This window comes from Humulus lupulus, chromosome 1, assembly GCF_963169125.1.
Source record: "Humulus lupulus chromosome 1, drHumLupu1.1, whole genome shotgun sequence".
In the NCBI taxonomy this organism is placed as follows: Eukaryota; Viridiplantae; Streptophyta; class Magnoliopsida; order Rosales; family Cannabaceae; genus Humulus; species Humulus lupulus.
Window position 1 is genome coordinate 123,258,851 of NC_084793.1, and position 21,526 is coordinate 123,280,376.

At 32.7% G+C, this 21,526-nt stretch overlaps 2 protein-coding genes across 5 annotated transcripts; both read left to right on the forward strand.

The window, feature by feature from the left end:
• Positions 1–9,624: 9,624 nt before the first annotated feature.
• Positions 9,625–11,636, forward strand: LOC133797486 (protein disulfide-isomerase SCO2). Of its 3 annotated transcripts, XM_062235411.1 has the most exons (4): positions 9,625–10,210; positions 10,561–10,687; positions 10,951–10,991; positions 11,333–11,636. In XM_062235411.1, the coding sequence occupies exons 1-3, from the start codon at positions 9,812–9,814 to the stop codon at positions 10,977–10,979; spliced, it is 555 nt and encodes a 184-aa protein (XP_062091395.1). In that variant the 5' UTR covers positions 9,625–9,811; the 3' UTR covers positions 10,980–10,991; positions 11,333–11,636. The 3 variants fall into 3 exon arrangements, with proteins under 3 accessions (XP_062091395.1, XP_062091403.1, XP_062091387.1); XM_062235419.1 differs by lacking the exon at positions 11,333–11,636 and having other exon boundaries at positions 9,626–10,210; positions 10,890–10,974; XM_062235403.1 differs by lacking the exon at positions 10,951–10,991 and having other exon boundaries at positions 9,631–10,210.
• LOC133797507 (calmodulin-like protein 30) lies at positions 11,332–12,663 on the forward strand. 2 transcript variants are annotated; one of them, XM_062235429.1, is made up of 2 exons: positions 11,332–11,470; positions 11,890–12,663. In XM_062235429.1, exon 2 carries the CDS (start codon positions 11,926–11,928, stop codon positions 12,484–12,486), a length of 561 nt encoding a protein of 186 aa, XP_062091413.1. In that variant the 5' UTR covers positions 11,332–11,470; positions 11,890–11,925; the 3' UTR covers positions 12,487–12,663. The 2 variants fall into 2 exon arrangements, with proteins under 2 accessions (XP_062091413.1, XP_062091420.1); XM_062235436.1 differs by having other exon boundaries at positions 11,333–11,470; positions 11,887–12,663.
• Positions 12,664–21,526: the final 8,863 nt, after the last annotated feature.

Below are 21,526 nucleotides of genomic sequence, written 5' to 3' on the forward strand. Positions count from 1 at the left end.
CCAGCCCGACCAGGGCGGGTCTCCCGAGCAGTACATTGTAGGCAGATGGTAAATCTACCACCACGAACTCCATTATCTTGGTCACCGAGACTGGATAGTCTCCCAAGGTCACAGGGAGTTCAATGGATCCCATACAAGCAGTCCCTTCTCCTGAAAAGTCGTACAAAGTTGTTGCACATGCCTCCAGGTCGCGAAGGGAGAGTCCCATTTTCTCGAGAGTCGCTTTATAAAGAATGTTGACTGAGCTCCCATTGTCTATGAGAACTCGGCGGACTCTTTTGTTGGCAAGCTGAAGAGTAATAACCAATGGATCATGATGAGGGAATTGAACATGGGAAGCGTCCTCCTCAGTGAAGGTTATCGGTTGCGTTTCAACCCTTTGGCTTTTGGGTGCCCTAGGTTCGGGTTCATAAGGAGACCCATCCCCTGTCTTCAGCTCGTTAACGTATCGCTTTTGAGAATTTCTGCCCCCTCCTGCGAGATGAGGCCCTCCCGAGATGGTTATTACGTCCTCTCCATCTATTGGCGGGGGCCTGTCTTCCTCCCGAGATCGGGAATTATTATTTTGTGCCGTCGAAGGCGCGGCTACTCTCTGGTTCGCAGTGGTCTGTCCAGTACTCTGGTTTTTGACATACTGCCGGAAATAACCTCTCGAGATCAACCCTTCGATCTCGTCCTTCAGCTGTCGACATTCATCAGTGGTGTGTCTGGTGTCTCTATGGAACCGGCAATACTTACTGGAATCCCTCTTGGATTTTTGATTTCTCATTGGGTCCGGACGCCTGAAGGGGACCTGGTTTTCATTAGCCAGGTATATGTTTTCCCGAGACTCGTTGAGCTCGGTGTGTACTTTATATACGGAGAAATACCTTTCTCTTTTCTTTTTCTTTCCTCCTTCAGCCTCGGGGTTATTTCCCTTGCTCTTTTTCCTCTTGGAGGGATTCTCCGAGGTAGGCTGTGGAGCTGCTGGGTCAGTCGAGGTTGAGGCGGAGTTAATGTTTATCGTTGTAGTTTCGGTCTGCGAGGTCGCCCTGAGCATTGACCTCGCCTCCTCTACATTGACAAATCTCTGCGCCCGTCTGTTAAACTCGGTTATTGACCTCACCGGTTTCCCTTGCATGTCATCCCAAAGGGCACTTCCGGGTAAAACACCAGCTCGGATAGCCATCAGGTGCCCACTGTCATCCACATCTCGAGCTCGGGCGACCTCTAGATTAAATCTTGTCAGGTAGCTTTTCAATGTTTCGCCCGGCTGTTGTCGGACGTTAGTCAAAGTGGATGCCTCTGGTCTGACTCCCATCATAGCTCGGAACTGCTTCTTGAAGTCTCTAGACAACTGATCCCATGAAGTTATCGAGTGTCTCTTGTACTTTTTGAACCAACTCTTGGCAGGTCCGGCCAACGATGTTGGAAACAACATGCACCTGAGCTCGTAACCCACGTTACTAGCTCTCATAATAGTGTTGAATGTACTCAGGTGACTGCATGGGTCGGTTTTTCCTTCAAACGTTGGGACGTGAGGGATCCGGAACCCTTGAGGAAATTGAGTGTTAGAAATATGTGGAGCAAACGGCTCGAGCTCCTCGTCAGAGTCCTCATATCGACCATTCCCTCGTTCATTTTTTAGAAGCCTAAAGGCTTTTTCGAGCTGATCGATCCTTTCTTGGACTGGGTCCCTAGGTGGTGTCTGGAATTGACAGTCATTGATCATGATTCCAGGCTCGCGTCTCCGTGAGGGATCTCTACGCCCATTCAGGTGATTCCTTAGGTCCGGATTTGTCCGATCTTCCTTCCCCCTGCTCTGATTCAGATGATTTCGCAGGTCAGGACGATTCTTGCGACTTCCAGTATTTTTGCAACCTCGGTCGCGTTTACTGACGGACCTGGTCTCTCCGGATTCGTCACTGGTGAAACTCATTGATCGGTCATTTCGCGATGGGTTCTTCCCATGTCGCCTCGTCTCCACAGTGCGAGACCGGGACGTCTGACTTTTCTCAGATTGTGCGCCTCTCCGCTCCTGGAAAGACTCCTTGTGTCCTTGTCTATCCCCCGTACGCCCTTGATCCTGATCTCGAACAGGTTGAGCGTTTCTGCGGGGAGGTGAAGGATATCTTATGGGAGACGGAGGGAACCGTATAGGCGACGGTGGCTGCCTCCCTTGCCTCGGCCTAGAGGGTCCAGAATTTGCCCGAGATGGGTCAGTCGCGTTCGGTGCGCTACCAGGACCCTGAGTGCGAGCCTCGGTAGGAGCTCGGTTATTCTCAGTTCCTGCAGGCACTTCCACAGGTGGATTAGGCGGGACCCGAGCTCGGGTACTCCTCTGGGGCCTAGGAGGAGCAGATGGCTCTGCTGGTGCCAGAGGTTGAGTCGGCCTCCTTGTGGCAGCATCTTTCCGTGGACGTCCACGGGGCCTCCGGGGAGGAACATGCACGTCCCTTGGAGGAGGGACTTGGTTTTCGCGCGGAGGCGGGGGCTGAGCCACCTGCGCCTCTGCGGCCATCCTAGTCAACTCCTCATTCCGTTTGTTGGCTTCTGCCAGCAGCTGTTTCAATTGCCGATTTTCCAATTCTACAATAGGAACGTAACGCTCAGGATTGTAGTACATATCTTCATCCCTCGGAGGAGGCGGTGGTCCCCGGGAATCGGAGGACCCACTTCTCTCCTCAGCCTCCGGGTTCTCCATTGGTTGTTTTCCAGGATGCCTTGGGTAGCTTTCATCAGGGGTGTTCTGATTGTTTGTAGCCATGAATCTCTCAGGGATGAATGCTTAAGGCTCTCAATGAAAGAACCAAACTGTTGACGCCATTTTTCGTCAAACAGTGAAAGAATAGCACGTAAACAATTAATGATAATGGCTAAATGAAACAAAACAAATCAAACACGCTATTTTTACGTGGTTCAGCAGTTAAATCTGCCTAGTCCACGAGTCTCTGTTATTAATCTCAAGATTATCTCTGAAAATTCTTAAGCATGAATTCTTCAGAGTTTTCTCTCAAGGATCAGAAATTCGGTCCATTACAATGGTGCATGGCTTCTCTATTTATAGAGAAGGATGCAGAATACTATCCCACATATTTTGGGTAGTTACTCTTTTGTGAATAAAATAAATGGCTTTAAATGCCTATAATCAGATAAAAAAGGAAACGTCCCTGAAGACCAGGAAACGCATAACTGACTAAATAATATCCCACGATTCTTGGGGACTTACATTAATAAATGAAGATTACATCTCATGTTTATAACACTTGTAGATATTCAAGGTGATTATAGCGTATCTCTAAGGCTTTAGCATCCCAGGTCTCACGTCATACTGCGAGCCAATGACATCTCCCGAGATCACGTTCATTTCGAGATCGTACGTACATCGAGCTCGAGACCCCAATCCGAAGTCGTCCCCAAAGATGAGCGTGTTCTCGGAGCTATCTTTCGAGATCGAGATCGTTTCGAGGTCACCACATTCGAGATCATATATCGTACTTTGCAGGCTCAATATACAATCCTGGAACATACCCCAATCCTTACGAGACCATTTGTTGCGAATCCAACTTTCGAGGTCACATTTACCATGGCTCGAAATCTGGGTATAACAATAGAGATCTCATTTCAGTAATTAAATTAGTTTACTGAAATATCATTTACAAGGAACTAAGTGTTTTAAGGATAAAATACAATGAGGGGTAAAACTGTATTTTAGTCCTATCTCATTGTAGACCGTCTATAGAGGATTGAGTGACAATTATGGTTGTAACAATGGATAATTAATAGCGTATCTATATTTGTTATAGAGCCTTCTATGAATTCAAGAGTGCAATTCCGAGTCTATAGTGGAGTCACGAGGAATTAATAAGTTTGTAAATTTATTTGTTAGATTTATGATAACTTATTGGAGCTTGATTTCATAGGCTCATGGTCCCCATTGTACCTTGGATAAAATCATCTAGATAGTCTCAATTAATTGATTTAATCATCAATTAGAATTATCAAAGTTGACCATGTCAATTTTGGATAGTTTCACAGAGTTGTGTAATTTTGAGAAGAAAAGAGAAATTATGGCAGATTTATTAATTAAGATAAATTGGTATCTAAATTAATAAATAAATTTAAATCAAGGTTCAAATTATAAATAATTAATTTGATAAAGGATTTATATAATTATTTAACTAATTAAATCAATAGAAAATAATAGAGGCCTTGATTTTATGTCCAATGGGCTTATAATCAAATGGGAAATTTCACGGGCCTATAGCCCATGATAATTTCGACCTAGGGCTTCAAAATGGCTGTTATTTTATTGATTTTTTAATTAAATTAAATGGCCTAATTGAGTCTATAAAAGGAGTGCTTAGTGAGAAGTTTGATAAGTCACAAGTCAGATTTTCTGATAGTTTTAGATTCTCTCTAAACACAAGTCTTTTTCTAAACCTCTTTGTTATTTTCTCTTCTTCTCTCTATATCTATCTCATGTGTTGAGAATTGCCCACACTAGTCTAGGTGGTTCTAGGGATACATTGGAAGATCGTGAAGAAAATAGAAGATCAGTTCAGTTTCTTGATAATACTCTGCGACAGAGAAGATACAAGAGTTAGAGAAACTGAAGGAAGGACTCTTAAATCCGTTGCGTATACTGTAAGTATTATATTGTTTTTTTTTCTTTGAATTCAATTTTAGAAACATGTTTTAGGCTATCTCGTATTAATTTGTTTAATATTAGATATACATGAAAATAAATAAAGATCATGTATAAGCTAATCCTACAGTTGATTCATTCCACTTTCATCTTCACTTGTGATAATTGATTTGGTCTGTGAGTTTGATTCAGCAGGTTGAACCATCAGATGTGGAAATGCTCCATCGTCATCGCTGGATAAGTTTTTACTGGATAAGCTCTCGGGATCACTAGGTATAGTATCATTAGAAGTTGAGCTCATTTATTCGAACCAGTCATCTGAAGAATTGCCCGAGCTAGCCGAAGAGCTTTGATCGTCTGAGTCCGTTTCATTTTCTGCAATTTGGAGAGTGCTTGTATGTCTAATCATTTGTGACAGAGGACTTGTGGTTGGATGAACCATAAGTTGCTTGAGTTCGTCTATCGGTTGGCTTGGTGATTCTTTCTTCTTCCCCTTTTTTGTCTTCTGTTGTTGGTTTTATTCAAGCATGCATCTTAATCTTACAACAGAGTCCTCTTGCAGAGATCAAGTAATAGGAAAAGTCTTGGAGGTTTTTGGTATTGTTGCAAACTGCCAAGGGACCGGCGTCGTAGTTATCCCGAACAGGGACGAGGTTCCCAAATAGCTAGTTGAAGGAGCCTTTGTTGGTTCTTGTTAGCTGAACCCGTTTTTGAGGGATTAATATTGAGTTTTAAGGCTCTTCATCTTGGCTTATTTTTCCAGGAATACTGGCATCGGGACTGAGTTTGCTTTAATGATAGCTAGAAGCTCTTCATGAGTCTATTGGATCTTTGTAGTGAGTTTATCGATGACAGTAGTCTGAGATTGTTTTATTGCCATCTCTATTCTAGTATTTTGTAACTCGACTTGCTTTAAGACCTTGTTTTGGGCAATCATATTTTCTGATTGCCAGTTGAGAACTTCTTCGGCGGGAGATACTTTTTTGAAAGACCCATCTGCATTCTTGGTCGTGGGGTTTTGAACCTTTGGTTGGTGAGAGACCGTACCTTGGTCGTCTTGTTTATCAAATTTCTTGAGAGAAGGAAAATCTGACTCATAATCCGTAGTAGTCATCATACATACTTGTGGAATTTGATGTAACTGATTTTGAGCAGAAAAAGCTTCTCCATGATGTTGCATCCATTTTGCTGCTTTTTTGTAGCATGGTAAAATGTTCTGTTGAGGAGTCGAAAGTGGAGGCTCTTGGGAGCTCTTTGGAGGAGGCTCAATGTCCCATCCAGTTGGTTCTGGAGGAGAGTCAAGTAAGTCTTTGGGAGCAGAATATTTGACTATATAGTCAAACTTTCCAGAGGGTTGGCCTAACAGTCCTATTCCTTTTTCCCCTTGATCCAATAGTTGCTTAAGTCGTTTTCCTGAGCTAGGACGTCTCTTTGGCTTTGGGAGGTCTTCTTCTATTTTTTGGCAGCTTTTGCAGTCGCAAACATCCCAATACTTATGTCCATCCGAAGATTCGAAAGCATAAATAGGGCTACCTTGAGAATCAAAGGATTGGATTTTCACATTAGCTGGTGTGACAGAAGTCATCATATACTAGGTGGTAAAGCAACTGGGAGTCTTTGTTTGAGTTCTATCAAATATTATTTCGACAGAGCCATCTTCTTTCTTGTGGTAAGATGGTTTAGTAAGAGTCTGGATAACTTTTTGAGGTTGATGGAGCATCTCATAGTTTGTTATCCATGAACTGGGCAAAATCTTCATAAGATCATCTGTTGAAATTTGCCTTGGAATATGAGTGCATGTTGGAACTTGGGTAGAGTCCACCGAGACCAGTAATGCTTCTTCAGCTATTGGCAAAGAAAGATCCAGAGCGTGATCTTGGAGTTTGTATGCCATCTGGTAGTGAAGAGTAGCTCCGATGGAAGTAAGATCTTGGTCGATTCCAAAGAGTTGGACCTCTACTTTGTAAGCATCAGTCAAGCAGTTGTCTTTGAGAGACATATTAAAGTTAGGAAATAGTGTAGTTATTACTGTTCCTGAGTTTAAAGTAGTTTATATGGTTGCAATGCTTTCATGTTGGTATTTCCTCATTCGGGTGTCGAGCAGACCCATTCGGCAGCCGATTGGAAGACCCTTTCGACCATGAAGGGAAATAGCTAAGTTAATCGCACCAAAATGAATATGGGTGAATCCTTGTACAATCCACTCGGGAATAAATTTAGGAGGGATTTGTAAAGTAACGAATTGGACCTCAGGAGTAGGTCTCAATTGACACTCGTTGAATTTAAAAGCTTGGATATATTCTTTTGGGGCTTTGTAGGATGGTTTGATGAACGTTTTAATGGACCAGGTAAAATGAGTAATTGATTTTGGGAAGATTTGGTATGAGTTAATCAAAGGAAGGTTGTTATTGGTAATCTTGTTTTCTTCAAGAACATATGATAGTTCATAAAGAAAATCAAACTTGTTGGCTGTGGACTTACGGAAAGATGGAGAAGGAGTAAGTGACAAGAGTAATATTATAGGAGCACTAGAGTTTGCAGAACTTGTAGATGAGGTTTCGTTTGCCATGATCTGAAATAGAGATTCATTGGTAGGATAGGATGAAGTATGACTCTGATACCATTATTTGCAAACTAAATAAGGAATTATTTGCAAATCTTACAAATAAATTCAAGACATTAATTTCGAAAATCATAATAATAAGAATTTAAAATCATCTTTTAAATAAATAGATATTTCTATAAAATTTGTCAATTTTAGGATTTACACTATAAATTTTCGGTGCCCACAATCAATTGTCCCTATCATTATAGATTCTATCATCTGTATTATTTACTATTTACTTATACTATTTGTGGGACTATTTACTATAAGTTCTCTTAATTAATTCTTTGAATTAAAAAATAATAACAATTGAGAACAAATTATTAACTTCATCAAATTGTTCATAGATATACACCATTTAAGTGCCACATGATCATTTTTTAAAGAATAAACGGATCTTTGAATATTGTCCCATTATTATTATTATTATTGGTCAGAATGTTGAAACAATTTTATAAGAAAATAAACAAATACAAAAACGTTATTAAAAGGGGTACATATCTTTTTCTTTTTCTTTTTCTTTAAAGCCTACTTATATTCGTGTAATTTCAATAACATCACACAGCATATTTTTATTTGACCAATTTATATGAAATATACCTTAAACTCATTTTTAGTCAAAATTAGTTTTTATAAAATAGTAAAAATCTTCTAATATATTCTAATGTTTAAATTCCAACTTTAAAATGAATTTTTTTAAAATAATATTAATCATTTACAAACCTAATTTTTTTTAAACAATAATGATTTTGGTGTTTTTCTTTCTTCAATATTTTGTAATTAATTGAAACAATAATAGTTATTTTCAATTTTTATTTATTATTACATCTAATAATTATCATAATCTTAAAAAGATAAAAAGAGAAGCAAAATTATTAATGTTTTTAGAAAGTCAACTACATAATGACAGTAAAAATAGTTAATTTTAAAAAAAAAAAATCAGACAAACAAAGACAAAACATTATTATTTTAATCAATTAAACTTTAAAGAAGAAATTAAAAAACAGGGTTTGAATTTTAGATTTTAATCAATTAAAATGTTTTAAATATCTTTATTATTAAATTTGAATTTTATTTTTATAAAAATTAATACTAATATTTTTTATACATTAAATATATTATGTAATTAAAATATGAATATTTTGGTTATGTTAAATTTTATTAAAATTTTGAGAGTATTTTTTTATATTAATTTTTGAAAGAAAATGTAGTATTTTGATAATAACTAAAAGCCAACAAATGTAAGTGAAGAGAATAATAGAATAATGAAGTAATATAAATTTGTCACCTTCTCATTAATCACACGTGTACACAAAATATAACTAAAATATTAGACATCTCCAATTACAATTTCATTTTAAATCAATTTTTTTTTTCATTTGATCACATTTTTCACTTCAAATTATTATTTCATCTCCAATCACTTCTTCAAATATTACTTTAAAAAAATAATATTATACTTTTATTCCTTTTAATCACCAATAAATAATTTAATTAATAAATAAATATTGATCATCAATATTCTACTTTTATTCTTTTTAATCATCAATAAATTTTGGTTTTTTAATTGTTGTTGTTTTTTAATTGTTTTCGATTTAATTTAGTAATTTTAAATTTCATAATGTTATTGGTTTTTTATTTTTATTATTAATTTTTGTGTTGTATATTTTTTTATTATAATTATTAGTATAACATAAATTTAAATTTTATAAATGAAATATAATTAAAATAACAAAAATAAATAATTAAAACATATAATATTATATATGAGGATATATTTGTATTTAAAGAAAAATATCAAGGTTAATTTAGACATTTAATTTTGACTTTAAATGAATAGTAATATTTTCATTATTGAAGACAAATAGTGTTTTCCTTCATAATAAAGATGAAATTGAAACTTGGTTGGAGATAGATTTTTGGTTAAAAATTAAAGAAAAATGATTTTGAAGAAAAGGATAGAAGCTTATTGAAAATGTCCTTAGACATATATGTATATATATAAATATATATATATTTATTTAACACACTAGATCTATCTTAAATAGATACAATTGATTAAAAAATTCATTATATTATATTATGTGTGCACTTATCATTATTTTTTTTTTTGTTATTTATTACTAAATTTTATGATCTTATTAGGTCTGACATAGAGGTAGTGGTGTCTTCAGTTTTGACACTTTATTTCTTTATTTCTTTATTTTAAGGATATTAGATATTTGTTACTTATATTTTTGGGTGTTGTTATTGTTTATGTATTGTGTTAGTGTATTGTTAAGGTGCAATTTAGTATTAGCCCCGTATATTTTTAATATCATTCCCAATAACAGTGCACTTTAAAAAAAAAAAAAAAAGCGCTAATACGTGTACTATGACTTTCGAGTTTTGAGTCTTTTGACCAATGAATCAATGAGGTCTCTTGACTCTCTTTATTAAGATTTAGCACATTTTAAATCCCCAACCAGACAGTTCACCGGCCATTACCACGCTCTATGTATATACTTGCTCTCTTCTTCTTCTTACTTCGACATTTTCCATAATTACAGACTAGTTCAAATTTCACTTCATTTCCCTGAATGTTTGCTTCAAACCCTACCTCTTTCTTCTTATCCGCTACTAACCCCAATCGCCTTCGACTCCGACCGCTCCCGCGCCGATGCCGGGCTTCCGCCGGAGACATTCCGGCTGGCCCCCCATTCCCGAGGTTTGTCCAGTATCCATTCGTCGCCGACGTCGCCGGAGCTCGGATTGGCATTGGCTACGACGGAGGTGCGTCCATAGATGGCGTGGCGAGGCGAGGAGGTTTTAATGACGGGATCAAGGTGAATGCCAAGGAGAGGAAGTGGTCACGTAGTGGAGAGAGCTACCTGGCTGATGATGACGACGCTCTTCCGCTTCCCATGACTTATCCCGATACTACCCCGGTCACGCCGGACGAGATTGAGCGCCGCCTCCAATGCGATCCCAAAATTGAGGTTGCCAATTTTTTTTTCCCTCTTTTGAGTATTAAGACTTTTTATATATAATGTTTAATTGATTGTTTTAGACATGCAATGGTTTCAGTCATTTTAATTTGCATATTTTTTTCCCGGTTTTATTTGGAATCAATGGCGCTTTGTTGAATCTAACATTTTTTGTTACTGAAGCTCTATCTCTACATTTTGAGAAATAAAAATTCATAAATACGCCGAGAGGGGTAAGACTTAGTAAAGCAAAAAGTGGTATCAAGTGTAGTCTTTTTAGTTCTCTTATGCTTCTTTAACTAGTATGATGTGCAGGAACTCTCTCTCTCTCTCTCCGAGCTAACTCCTTTTCAAAATTGCAGGATTGCAAGGAAGTAGTATATGAATGGACTGGAAAATGTCGAAGTTGCCAAGGTTCAGGATATGTCAGTTATTATAATAAAAGAGGAAAAGAGGTTGTCTGCAAATGCATTCCTTGCCTTGGAATTGGTATTGCTCTCTATGCTCATCTTTTACCAAAATTTCCATATAATGTCATTGTTTTATGTATTATTTCTTAAGCACAAATTATAGCTGAATTTACGAACTCACGGAAAAAGACTATTTCTAGAATGAATCTTGGCATATACAATCACCCTGGTATTCTGTTTTTGGTTAATTTAAGTTTGACAGTGTTGTACTTTTCATGAAGTTTGACATTCGATTACTCAAGGGATCTACCTCGTATTATACTGAAGTTTCTTGTCTCCCAGATTGTAGGATTCTACTGAAGATTTATTAAGGGAAAAATAAAGTAAGAAAATAAAGATTTCTTCAAAATTATAGAGATGAACTTAGTTGAAAATTGTTCCCTACAAAGTGAAAGGGACAGATTTGTACATGTGAGCTTGTTAGTTGTTGCTTTACATGGACATGCGTTGCTTACTAGCTTTGTTAAAACTTAAAAAAGATAGCTTTGTTACATTTAACACAATTATCTGAGGGGCTTTTCCAAGAGTTCTTAAGATTGGATATTTGTTTTTAAGAGTCTTACTTCCTCTGGTAATATCCTTTTGTGTAACTGAGTGTGAATAGGGTATGCTATATAATCTATTGTGTTACTTTCACAAGATACTGATTGGTTGATAATTACAGGATATGTTCAGAAGTTTACTGCTCGCATGGACATAGAAGTAATGGAGGACCTGGATCCATCGTGACCCAGAACAATAGAATTTTTGTTTATTATTTTATTTTTCACAACTCGGTATTGTGCAATCATCTTGATGAAATGTAATCTTCTCTATTTATCTTTTCTTTTTTCTTCATAAAAATGAGCTATATATATATACTTATTGCCCTTGACTTCCGCCTCCTTAAGCAGAGTTAGGAGGACACGATAGGAAAGTTTGTAGGCAATGTTTTTTAGCTTTGGCAAAGAATGTATTCCTTACTTCTATATCTTTGCTTTTACAATCTTTGTTATTATTCTTTACCTTATCTTGTTCATTATGGCCTAAGATTCTGTGACATTCTAGTTGCCACAAGTTGATGAGGAATCAATGTCAACCACAGATATTGCTTAATCCCAATTGACTAAAGCATCAGAATATTTATTTCATTCATTTTCAACAGCCTATAAATATGCCTGAGGTTCTGCCATGTATAGTGTTAAATTATTTTCACTTAATATCCCAGTTTGATTTCAGCAGTTTCACATCTACCAACCAAGAACACGCCGGGGTGAAATGTCAAAGATAAGCTTCCTTGATTTCCAGTATAACATCTCTAAGAGAAAGTTATTGCAGAAGCCAAGTCGCTTGTTCTCTCGTGACAGGCAGAACTCCGGGTTGGTGCCTACCTTCATGCCTAAACCGGATGAGATGAAACTAGTTTTTGACAAATTTGACACCAACAAAGATGGAAAGATATCTCAGCAGGAGTACAGGGCCGTTCTGAAAGCACTAGGCAAGCAAAACACAGTTGGAGAAGTTACAAAGATTTTTCAGGTTGTTGATCTTGATGGAGATGGCTTTATAAGTTTCAAGGAGTTCGTGGAAGCACACAAGAAAGGAGGCGGGGTTCGGACAACTGACATACATAGTGCTTTTCGGGCGTTCGATGCTAATGGTGATGGAAAGATATGTCCAGAGGAGGTTTTAAGTGTACTGAGGAGGTTGGGAGAGCCTTGCAGCCTTGAGGATTGCCGTAGAATGGTGAGAGCAGTTGATGCGGATGGTGACGGTATGGTTGACATGGATGAGTTCATGACTATGATGACTAAAACTATGAACACGGTTGTACTTTAGACACTTCATGTTAGAAAGAAGATACGGAAACTGTGTGGTTTCCATTTGTAAGGTTTCTATGTCAGTTGTGCGATATGATATTAATATTACCTTTTATAATTTGCTTTGTTCTTAAAGTTTGTGTGTCATGAGATCGAGACCACCATTTTTATTCTTAATAAAACTCCTATTCTTACATGTTTGGGGAACGGGTCTTTCATAAATCTTTTGTTTGTCTCATTAGAGCATCTGTGTACATTTGTGTTGAGAATTAGTTATAATTTAAGCAACTAAGTTAGAAAAATGATAACCATAAAAAAAAAGTTAGAAAAATAATATCATAGAATTTAGTAGATTTTATAATCAAATCATTATGTAGACGTTAAATTATTAAGTTACAAATATAATTTTTTTTAGAAAGAAATAAAAATATTTCATCTTCTTTATACTTTAATTAATAATATTTTTATCCTAAATATTTTAATGTTACATAAATTAAGTAACAACTATATATATATATATATATATATATATATATCTTCTATATAATAAGTGTGTCCTTAACGGAAATTCTTTGCTTTAACCGTTTTTTATTTTTTTCGTTAACTTTAATAAAATATTCTTATATGTAAGAGGATATTCTTATATTTAACTTAAATTGTATACATGATTTAAACTTAAATAAAATTAAATAAATAGATAATTAAACAAATTAAAATATGATATTTTAAAAATATTTTATAATGAAAATTATTTAAAAATAATAAAACCATATATTTTATAACTTAAAAAAAATTAATTAAACTTAATATTATATTAAACATATAATATATATAATCTTTTGTTATCACTGTGAATATCAAGAACTGGAACAAACATAAACTTAAATTAATTAAAATATGATATTTTAAAGATATTTTATGATTATTTAAATAATTAAATGATATTTATTTAAAAATAATAAAGTCATACATATTATTTTTTTATCTTATAAATTTGTGTGATAGTTTGTTTTTTTATCAAATGATTGGAGCTCTTTTTCTTCATCAAAGGATATTGTGTGACATTGTAAGCTCTTTTTATAAAAATAGTTGATGCATGTATACTACTGTCTACACTATTGACTTTTTCTATTTTTATTTTATTTCTATTATTAATTTTTTTTAAATATAATTGTATTTTATATGTGTCATGTAGTCATGTAAATATATATATGTTAACGTTGTGTTTAGGTGTCATATATGTAGAGATTATTAATATAAATATTTATATATTCTATAGAACTATAATTCATTATATTATTTATATTTTAAAAAAACAGTGAACCCGGTTTTATTAAAATTATCGACAATGTTTACGACTTTAAAACTATGCAAACGTGCATTGCAAGTTGCTTCTACCTAGTATATATATATATAAGGCACCCTTATTGATTACTACTCATGAATGGTTACTTTAATATTAACCATTGGATTAAGATTAATAATCCATATTTATAATTGTTAATTAATATTTCTAAAAATAAATTTTGACTTTTTCCAACTTTTGGAAGAGTTACCTGATGACATGATGGTCACATATTTATTAATTAAATAAAAAAAATCTTATTTAATATTAATTTTTCATTCTTTATTCATTCATTTTATTCATTCCACGAGGAAAAAAAATCATCATTTTGGAATTAATGGAAATAGTTAATGTGACTGTTATCTTTCTAACTAATGTTTATTGTCCAATTAATCTAAAAATTTCAAAATGATTGATTTTTTATATTTAATTTATTTATTTCCATTATCATTATAATCATTTCTCATTTGATGTATGATAACTATTCATGAGTAATAAGTCTTCCATGTATATATATATATATATAAATGAGAACTTCAATAAGATTACGTGGCAATCTAAAATCTCTTGAAAGCATTCTTTTTATTTTCTCCTTTAATTTAATTTTTTTATTCATTTTATTAATTAATTTTTTAAAAATGTAGTTACATGTAACTAATTAGTGTAAATTTAGTTACACATTTGTTTAAATTAAAATAAGATATTTATAAGATGTTATTATTTAAATTAATAACATTATATATAAAAAATTTATCTATTTTATGAGAATTTATGTTTTATTTTAATTTTATATTGGTGACAACAATTTGTAGAGAACACAACGTTTAGCTTTTAATCATGCTCACTTATTATTAATTAATTTATTTTTTTCAGTTTATTATCTATTATTATATAGATTATTATTAATCCTAATGTAACACACGTTTTAGGGATGGTCACTTATTATTAATCAATTTATTTTATTAGTTTATTATCTATTATTCAGATTATTATTATTATATATATGTTATATTAATACTAATGTAAGATAGTTATATTAATGTCAGTGTAACGCAGGTAGTAAAAATAAAATTAATATTATCATCAATATTAATCTAATATAGAAAGTTTAAAAAATCTATATATAAATTGTGAAGCCAGAGGGTAATTGGATGATGAGCCAGAGAAAGTCAATGATGCTGAAGTAACAAAGCCAGATATTGGGATAACGAAGAGGATGATGAATGGGAGGCACCAAAGATCGATAACCTTGCTTGTGAAGGAAAATGGCATGCTCTTGATTATTTTGAGATTGAGATATTGACCTGATGTTTTTTAATGTTTGGTCTTTAATTTCCCATGATTTTGTGGAGCAATATCTGTTATTTGTGCTTTGTCAAGAATTTGGCCAATTTTGTTCCCTTCAGTATAAGATAGTTGATTTGTCTTTCTTGGCGCATATTTTTGTTAATTTTTTTTTTTTTTTGTAGTTATAAAGAATTTCTTGATTATGATTTTTTTTGTAATAGAAATTCATAAATAGATGAGGTCTTCTGATCTATTTAGGATTGTTGCTTCTGTAAACATAGTAACTAAATATCATTTGAAGATCATTGTGACTAGCATCACTTTGGAACTTGTGATTATTCATTGAGCTTTCGTAGTGTTTCTTGGCTAAAGATTTTTCTCATTTTCTTAACATGATGGGTTAAATTGAGTCACATAAAAAATATATGGAAAATCATTGCACGAGTGAAAAATCTTCGTGATGGGTAAATTCATTTTCTTAAGGTACGAATGAAAAACCATTGCACTTATATAATACTTATCTCTTTCAAAAATCTTCGTGATGAGTCATACGTTGTATATATTTATAGCCATTGATATGGTATATAATAATTTATTATAATACAATATAAGTGTGAATAGTGTTAACAAATAATTTTATTTTATATATTCAAATTATATAATATCTGTAATGAATCACAATTTTACAAACCATTATTAATAATAAAAAAATAACATAATTCATATTACTAAAAATAATTTTTACGTGTCATTAATATATATTTTTTTGGACAAATACGTACCTATTAACAATTAATGACGTTTTTTTTACAAATACGTACCATCAATATTAACAATTAATAAAATTAATTAGTTGTCTACATAGAAGCAATTTACAAACCATTAATAATAATAATAATTTATAACTATATATATATTTATCTATACTATAAAACTAAGCTTAAACATAATGAGGAGCATCCTAATCAAATAAAAAAAAAGAACCAAGCTCCTTTAATATCCTATGTAATAATAATAATAATAATAATAATAATAATTGTAATTAATCAATTATAAAATTTAATAATCATAATGAACTTTCTTGTGTATTTTTGTAACATCCAATATTGTACAATAATATAATTTATGAATTATCTCTTTCTTCAAATAAATTAGGCTCCAAAATTAGACAAAACGAAAAATTAAAACACAGTTGACAGCAATATAAATAATTGTAGAAAAAAAGTTCAAGAGACTATAGAATAAATATGCAATATACCATGTAGGTGATTAACATAATTTTTTATTTTTTCTGTTACTTTTAACATAGTTATTAAAGTTGTTTTTAAGTCATTTGATTTTTTTCTAAGCACCGAATGTATAAGGTACATATATATATTTTGTACGTAATTAGTATCAATTAGGCTAATAACCTTTCAATGATCATAAACCACAGAGAATCAAAATAAAAAATTAGTGTACGTTACGTGTTTTAATTATAATTAATTCAGTGAATGCATGTATTACAAATTTAGCAAATTAGAATTGGGAAATGGCAAATGAATCAGCATTCAGAATGTTGATTGTACTCATTTTTCTTTCTTTCTAAGTTCTCTCATGTTATATATTTCATATCAATTTGAAGTAATTAGTTATTAAAGGGTTTGACTTTGAAAGGTTGAGGGTCTTGATATTGGAGGAGAAGCATCTATTAGGAATTCATAGTAACTTTTAGAAGTAGCCGGTTCTCTTCAAGAAAGCATAAATAATATCAACCAGAGTGTTATTTTTTGTGGTGGATCATTTATTCACTTATAAACTTTTTAAGAGTACATTATTGATTATGTAATCATTTTATATATATATTAACATTTGTGAATTGATAATATTATCCAAATATTTAAAAAATAAGAAGCACATGTAACGTCCTCCTAATCCAGGATCGTTGCACTGTATATTTTAAATTGTGTCAGACTTGCTAATCAAGTCATTTGGTTATAAACGTGTAAATAATGTTAATGTCAAGAGTTAGGGTTAAAATTTTTGGTCAAAGGAACTGCTGACTTTTATTTAAAAAATTTCATACATACATGGGATCCCAAACTATTACAAACAAACGTTTAAAAGGGTGTATATACATCAAAACTTACAACCGGACCTAAGCGGAAAAATTAGGGCTACAACCCTAGTATCTCAGAGATGTACTTGGTTGTGCTGGATGAGCAGCTGCATATGTACACACCGCCACCGAAGCTCTCCAACTCATGGCTGATCAAGCTTTTCTTTTCCCTTACCTATACCACGTAGCACCCATGAGCCAATGCTCAGCAAGAAAACTTAATCATGTGCATAAATAGAAAATACAGTTTCCCAGATACTTATCTAGCTTGTCCAATAGTAATAACCTACTCATACAGTCATTCAATTACAAATAAATGGTCATTGGACCAATTTGGGGCCATTGCCCTGAACAGTTGACCATAGAGTCAACCCCGGGGCCCTATGCCCAAGCTATGTGACCATAGAGTCACCTCTCGCCCTCAACTCTGAGTAACTAGCAATAGAGCTAGCCAAATACCTCTGGTTTTCCAACGATCATAGGACTGGCCAATGTAATAGTACGTTGCTGATTTAGGCCTAAGCCTTTCGACCAGCGCGCAGTGCGCTATTGCCGTCCTTGACTAATAAGTCAAGCCCTGAACCAGGTATTCGAATATCAATACAGAAGCAGATATGGATAGGCATACCTCGACAGGATAAACACACATACATGTTAATCACATAACATCATCAAGTAACTGTAATCATAGTAATAATCATGCTTATTTAACGGGACCACACCTTAGCCACGCAAACCATGCGAATAGTCATGCAACACTTAAGCAAGTGAGAATATTCAAGTACGTTTAACTAATAAGTGAAACGATAACTTAAACATAATCGTTCTCAAGGGCCCAAGCCCTAATCATAATTATTATTAACATTCAGGCCAAGACATGATCACATATAACACGTATTGGGTGTAATTTCTTACCTCAGGTCCGAGTATAGCGTAAAATAAGAACGACCCTCGAGCACAATCTCGGTTTTGAGCCCCTAGTGATAACCTAGTCACAACCATATTATAGGATTCCATAAAAAATGAGCAAATAAAGGCTTCCAGACCGAGTCCTAGCCTCCGGGACCTCAAACTCTACTAAACCGAGTAGTAGAATCGATCCCGAGCCCTAAGAAAAAGATTCCCGTCACTATAAACTCACCATGGCCAAACAGCCCAGGCGGACCATGTCCTGCCCTTGAGGGTCGCGACGCGGCCCTTAAGTTAGAGGCCCTCCTCCCCTGATAATGGACACGGGCCACGACCTGCCCCTTGAGGGTCGAGGCACACCTCCAAGATAGAAGCCTCCCAATGCCTTGGGTTCGGTTGGGTCGCGACCCCTCAAGAACAGGGCCGCGACTTGGCCCTACAAACCCAGATTTCCTTCATTTTTCATCAGCCAAATCCAACAAAAACTATCCCAATTTCACCCTAAAACAATAATTCAATCCATATAACATTTTTAATATCTTCCCAGCAACAAAACACAACTAGAACCTAGATGCAAAACTCATCAAAAATCAAACTTTCATACTTTAGCAAAAAGCTCAAGAACACCTCAAACTTTAAGGAAAACAGGGTAGAAATCAATATGAAACAAGGATTAAGATATTAACTTAGCTATGAATGGTGATCCCCTAGCTACAAGCTATCCGAATTCTAATCCCGAGCCTTCAATTCCTTAGTTTCTAGCCAAAATCTTCTTAGTTCATCAAGAACTTACTTAGGGAAGCTTAGAGAGAAGGAGAGTGAGAAAGAGAGGGAGTTGGTTCGGAGAGTGTTTGTATGTTCTGTTTTTTGTTTTTGTTTTCCTAAGGCTTAAGTTAACTTAAGCTGAGGCTCGGGGTACCAAAAAACGTCCCCGAGGGAAAAATGGTCAAAATCCCCAGTATTCCCTCCTAATTTTGCTAACTCCAAATATATCCTCAATTATTCATTCCCATTACTCGATAACCTGATTTAATGCTAAATACCTAAAATACCCATTGACTTGCTCTGAGTCGAGTATTGAGTCCCGTTGTGACTTTCCCGCTAACTTGCTCCCTAGGATCGTCTTGTGCCGAGTAACCCAAATAAACTCACATAATAATGTGGTCTCTCACAAATATCACATATATGCACACATATACAATTATGCCCATAATGAGCCAAATCACGAAAGTTGCCCATCTAATAAGAAACAGACCCACAATCATATTTAATACTTCTAAACATACATAACTAGTTATATTATCATATGACTCACATAATTACAATCAAATATATCAAATAAACATATAATTCCATATATTGCCATCCTGGCCCCCGAATCAAGACCCTAAGCTTTATTAGGTAATTTTGGGACGTTACATCACATGTTATATATATTATAGTTTTTAAATATGATATAGAATAATATAATATTCCATGTAAATTTTCAATTTTTAAATACGTAAAATAGTAAAAAGAACGAAGAACTTATGAGTTTGAATTTTGTTCTTTATTATATTTTCATTATATATATGTGAGTATATTGATTTTGTTTATTTTTTTTGTGCCCGCTTCAATTATGTGACAAGTTTTCTTCTATTTTTAGATCTCTAGAGATATATTATTCTTCTTTAATTTCATTTTATTAGACAGATAACAAATATAAACATGAGTAATTTTATTATAATAATATTGTATTATTGATTTATTATGTATTCATAAAACTTTTTGTTTATTGTCTATTATCATTATTATTTTATAATATTTAAACGGAATCAAGCAAATTTTTGCATAAAATTTCACCAATATTTTTTTTGAACAAAAAATTACCAATATTTACATAGATAATGTATAATATAATTGTTTAATTTGATTAACCATTATTTTCAGTTGTGTATTGGATTAATCTATTGAATGATTATCATAAAAGATATGGAATAATTAGAAAAGTAAAATAAAATAAAAATTAATACATATTTTCCCTACAATTACAAAATTATACTTAATTTATAATAATAAGAATAATACCACAATAAGATAATGAAACTAAAATATTAATAAATATTTTCATAATTGAAATTATTATCTTTATTTTTTAATTATTAAACTGATTATATTAATAAAATTTCATTCTTCCTTTTATTATAAATAATATATATATATATTTTAAATTCTAAACAACCAAGCAAAGCATGGTTCTATTACCTAGCTAAAATTTTATATATAAATTTATTTATTTTATTTCACTTTTTAATTCATATTTATTATTAATATTAATTAATGAATAATATAACCAATATATATCTATTCAATTTAGCTCAACAAAAATCATGTTTTTGTGTATTAAAATTCAAATAATGATTACACTAATAATGTTACATTTAATATTACCATTGTCAAGTGAAAAAAAATACCTTGTAAAAATAGCACTAGATTTATAAGGTTTTTTTTAAAAAAAAAAAAATAGTTCACTCGGTTTTATGAAGTAAAAAACATGATATAAATTAATTTTTCTATAACTATACTATTTTATTCTAAGATATTATTAATTAAACAAATATAATTTTTTTTTTCAAATATATATTATTCAATTATTATAAATAACTGTTTTGGTTATATATATATATATATATAAGAGCACTAAGGAGATGATGTGACACTCTAAAAAATATTTTAATTTAATTTTTTTATTCATTTTATAAATCTATATATCTATATATAAAGAAGAATACTAATGAGATGATGTGTCACTCTAAAACTCTTCAAACTACTCTATCTATTTTATCATTTAATCTAATTTTTTTTATTCATTTAAATTATAATAATAATAAATGTAATTTTTTTAAATTTAAATGAGATATTTATAAGATATTATTATTAAATATAGATAAATATATCTTTGTAAATTTATATATATTCAAAACATTCTCTATTAATCTCATATTTTCCTCTACTCTAATTTTCTTTTCTCTTCTTCTCTCTAAATTATTTCAATTTCAATTTTCAATGAATTCCAATTCATATCTCAAAATTTGATTGATTTATGTGTTAACGATAATTCAATCATCTCGAGTATTTATTCATTTATTAATGTTTGTTAATCTTTAAAGTTTTTATTTTAAATTATTGATCTTGATATTCTAACATATTCATCTTATTTTTCTATCATATTTTAGATGTTATCAAATGTTTATGTTGTGTGGATGATATTTAGATTGTTGGAGGTGGTTGGGAAAAAGAGACATTAAAGTTTTAACAAATTAGTAAGTACAAGTTAATTGATAAATCTTCAAATAGATTCTGTAGTATCATTAATTGAAAGATTTTCCACAATCTCCAATGGTGTGGAAGCTATTGCAAGTTCTAATATATTTATATTTT

Excerpts from the sequence above, each read along its gene's own strand:
- LOC133797486 (XM_062235403.1), top strand. The coding sequence starts at position 9,812 with ATGTTTGCTTCAAACCCTACCTCTTTCTTCTTATCCGCTACTAACCCC. Across the intron at positions 10,211-10,560 it reads AATGCGATCCCAAAATTGAG|GATTGCAAGGAAGTAGTATA; the intron begins GTTGCCAATTTT and ends TCAAAATTGCAG. Across the intron at positions 10,688-11,332 it reads CATTCCTTGCCTTGGAATTG|GATATGTTCAGAAGTTTACT; the intron begins GTATTGCTCTCT and ends TGATAATTACAG.
- LOC133797507 (XM_062235429.1), top strand. The coding sequence starts at position 11,926 with ATGTCAAAGATAAGCTTCCTTGATTTCCAGTATAACATCTCTAAGAGA.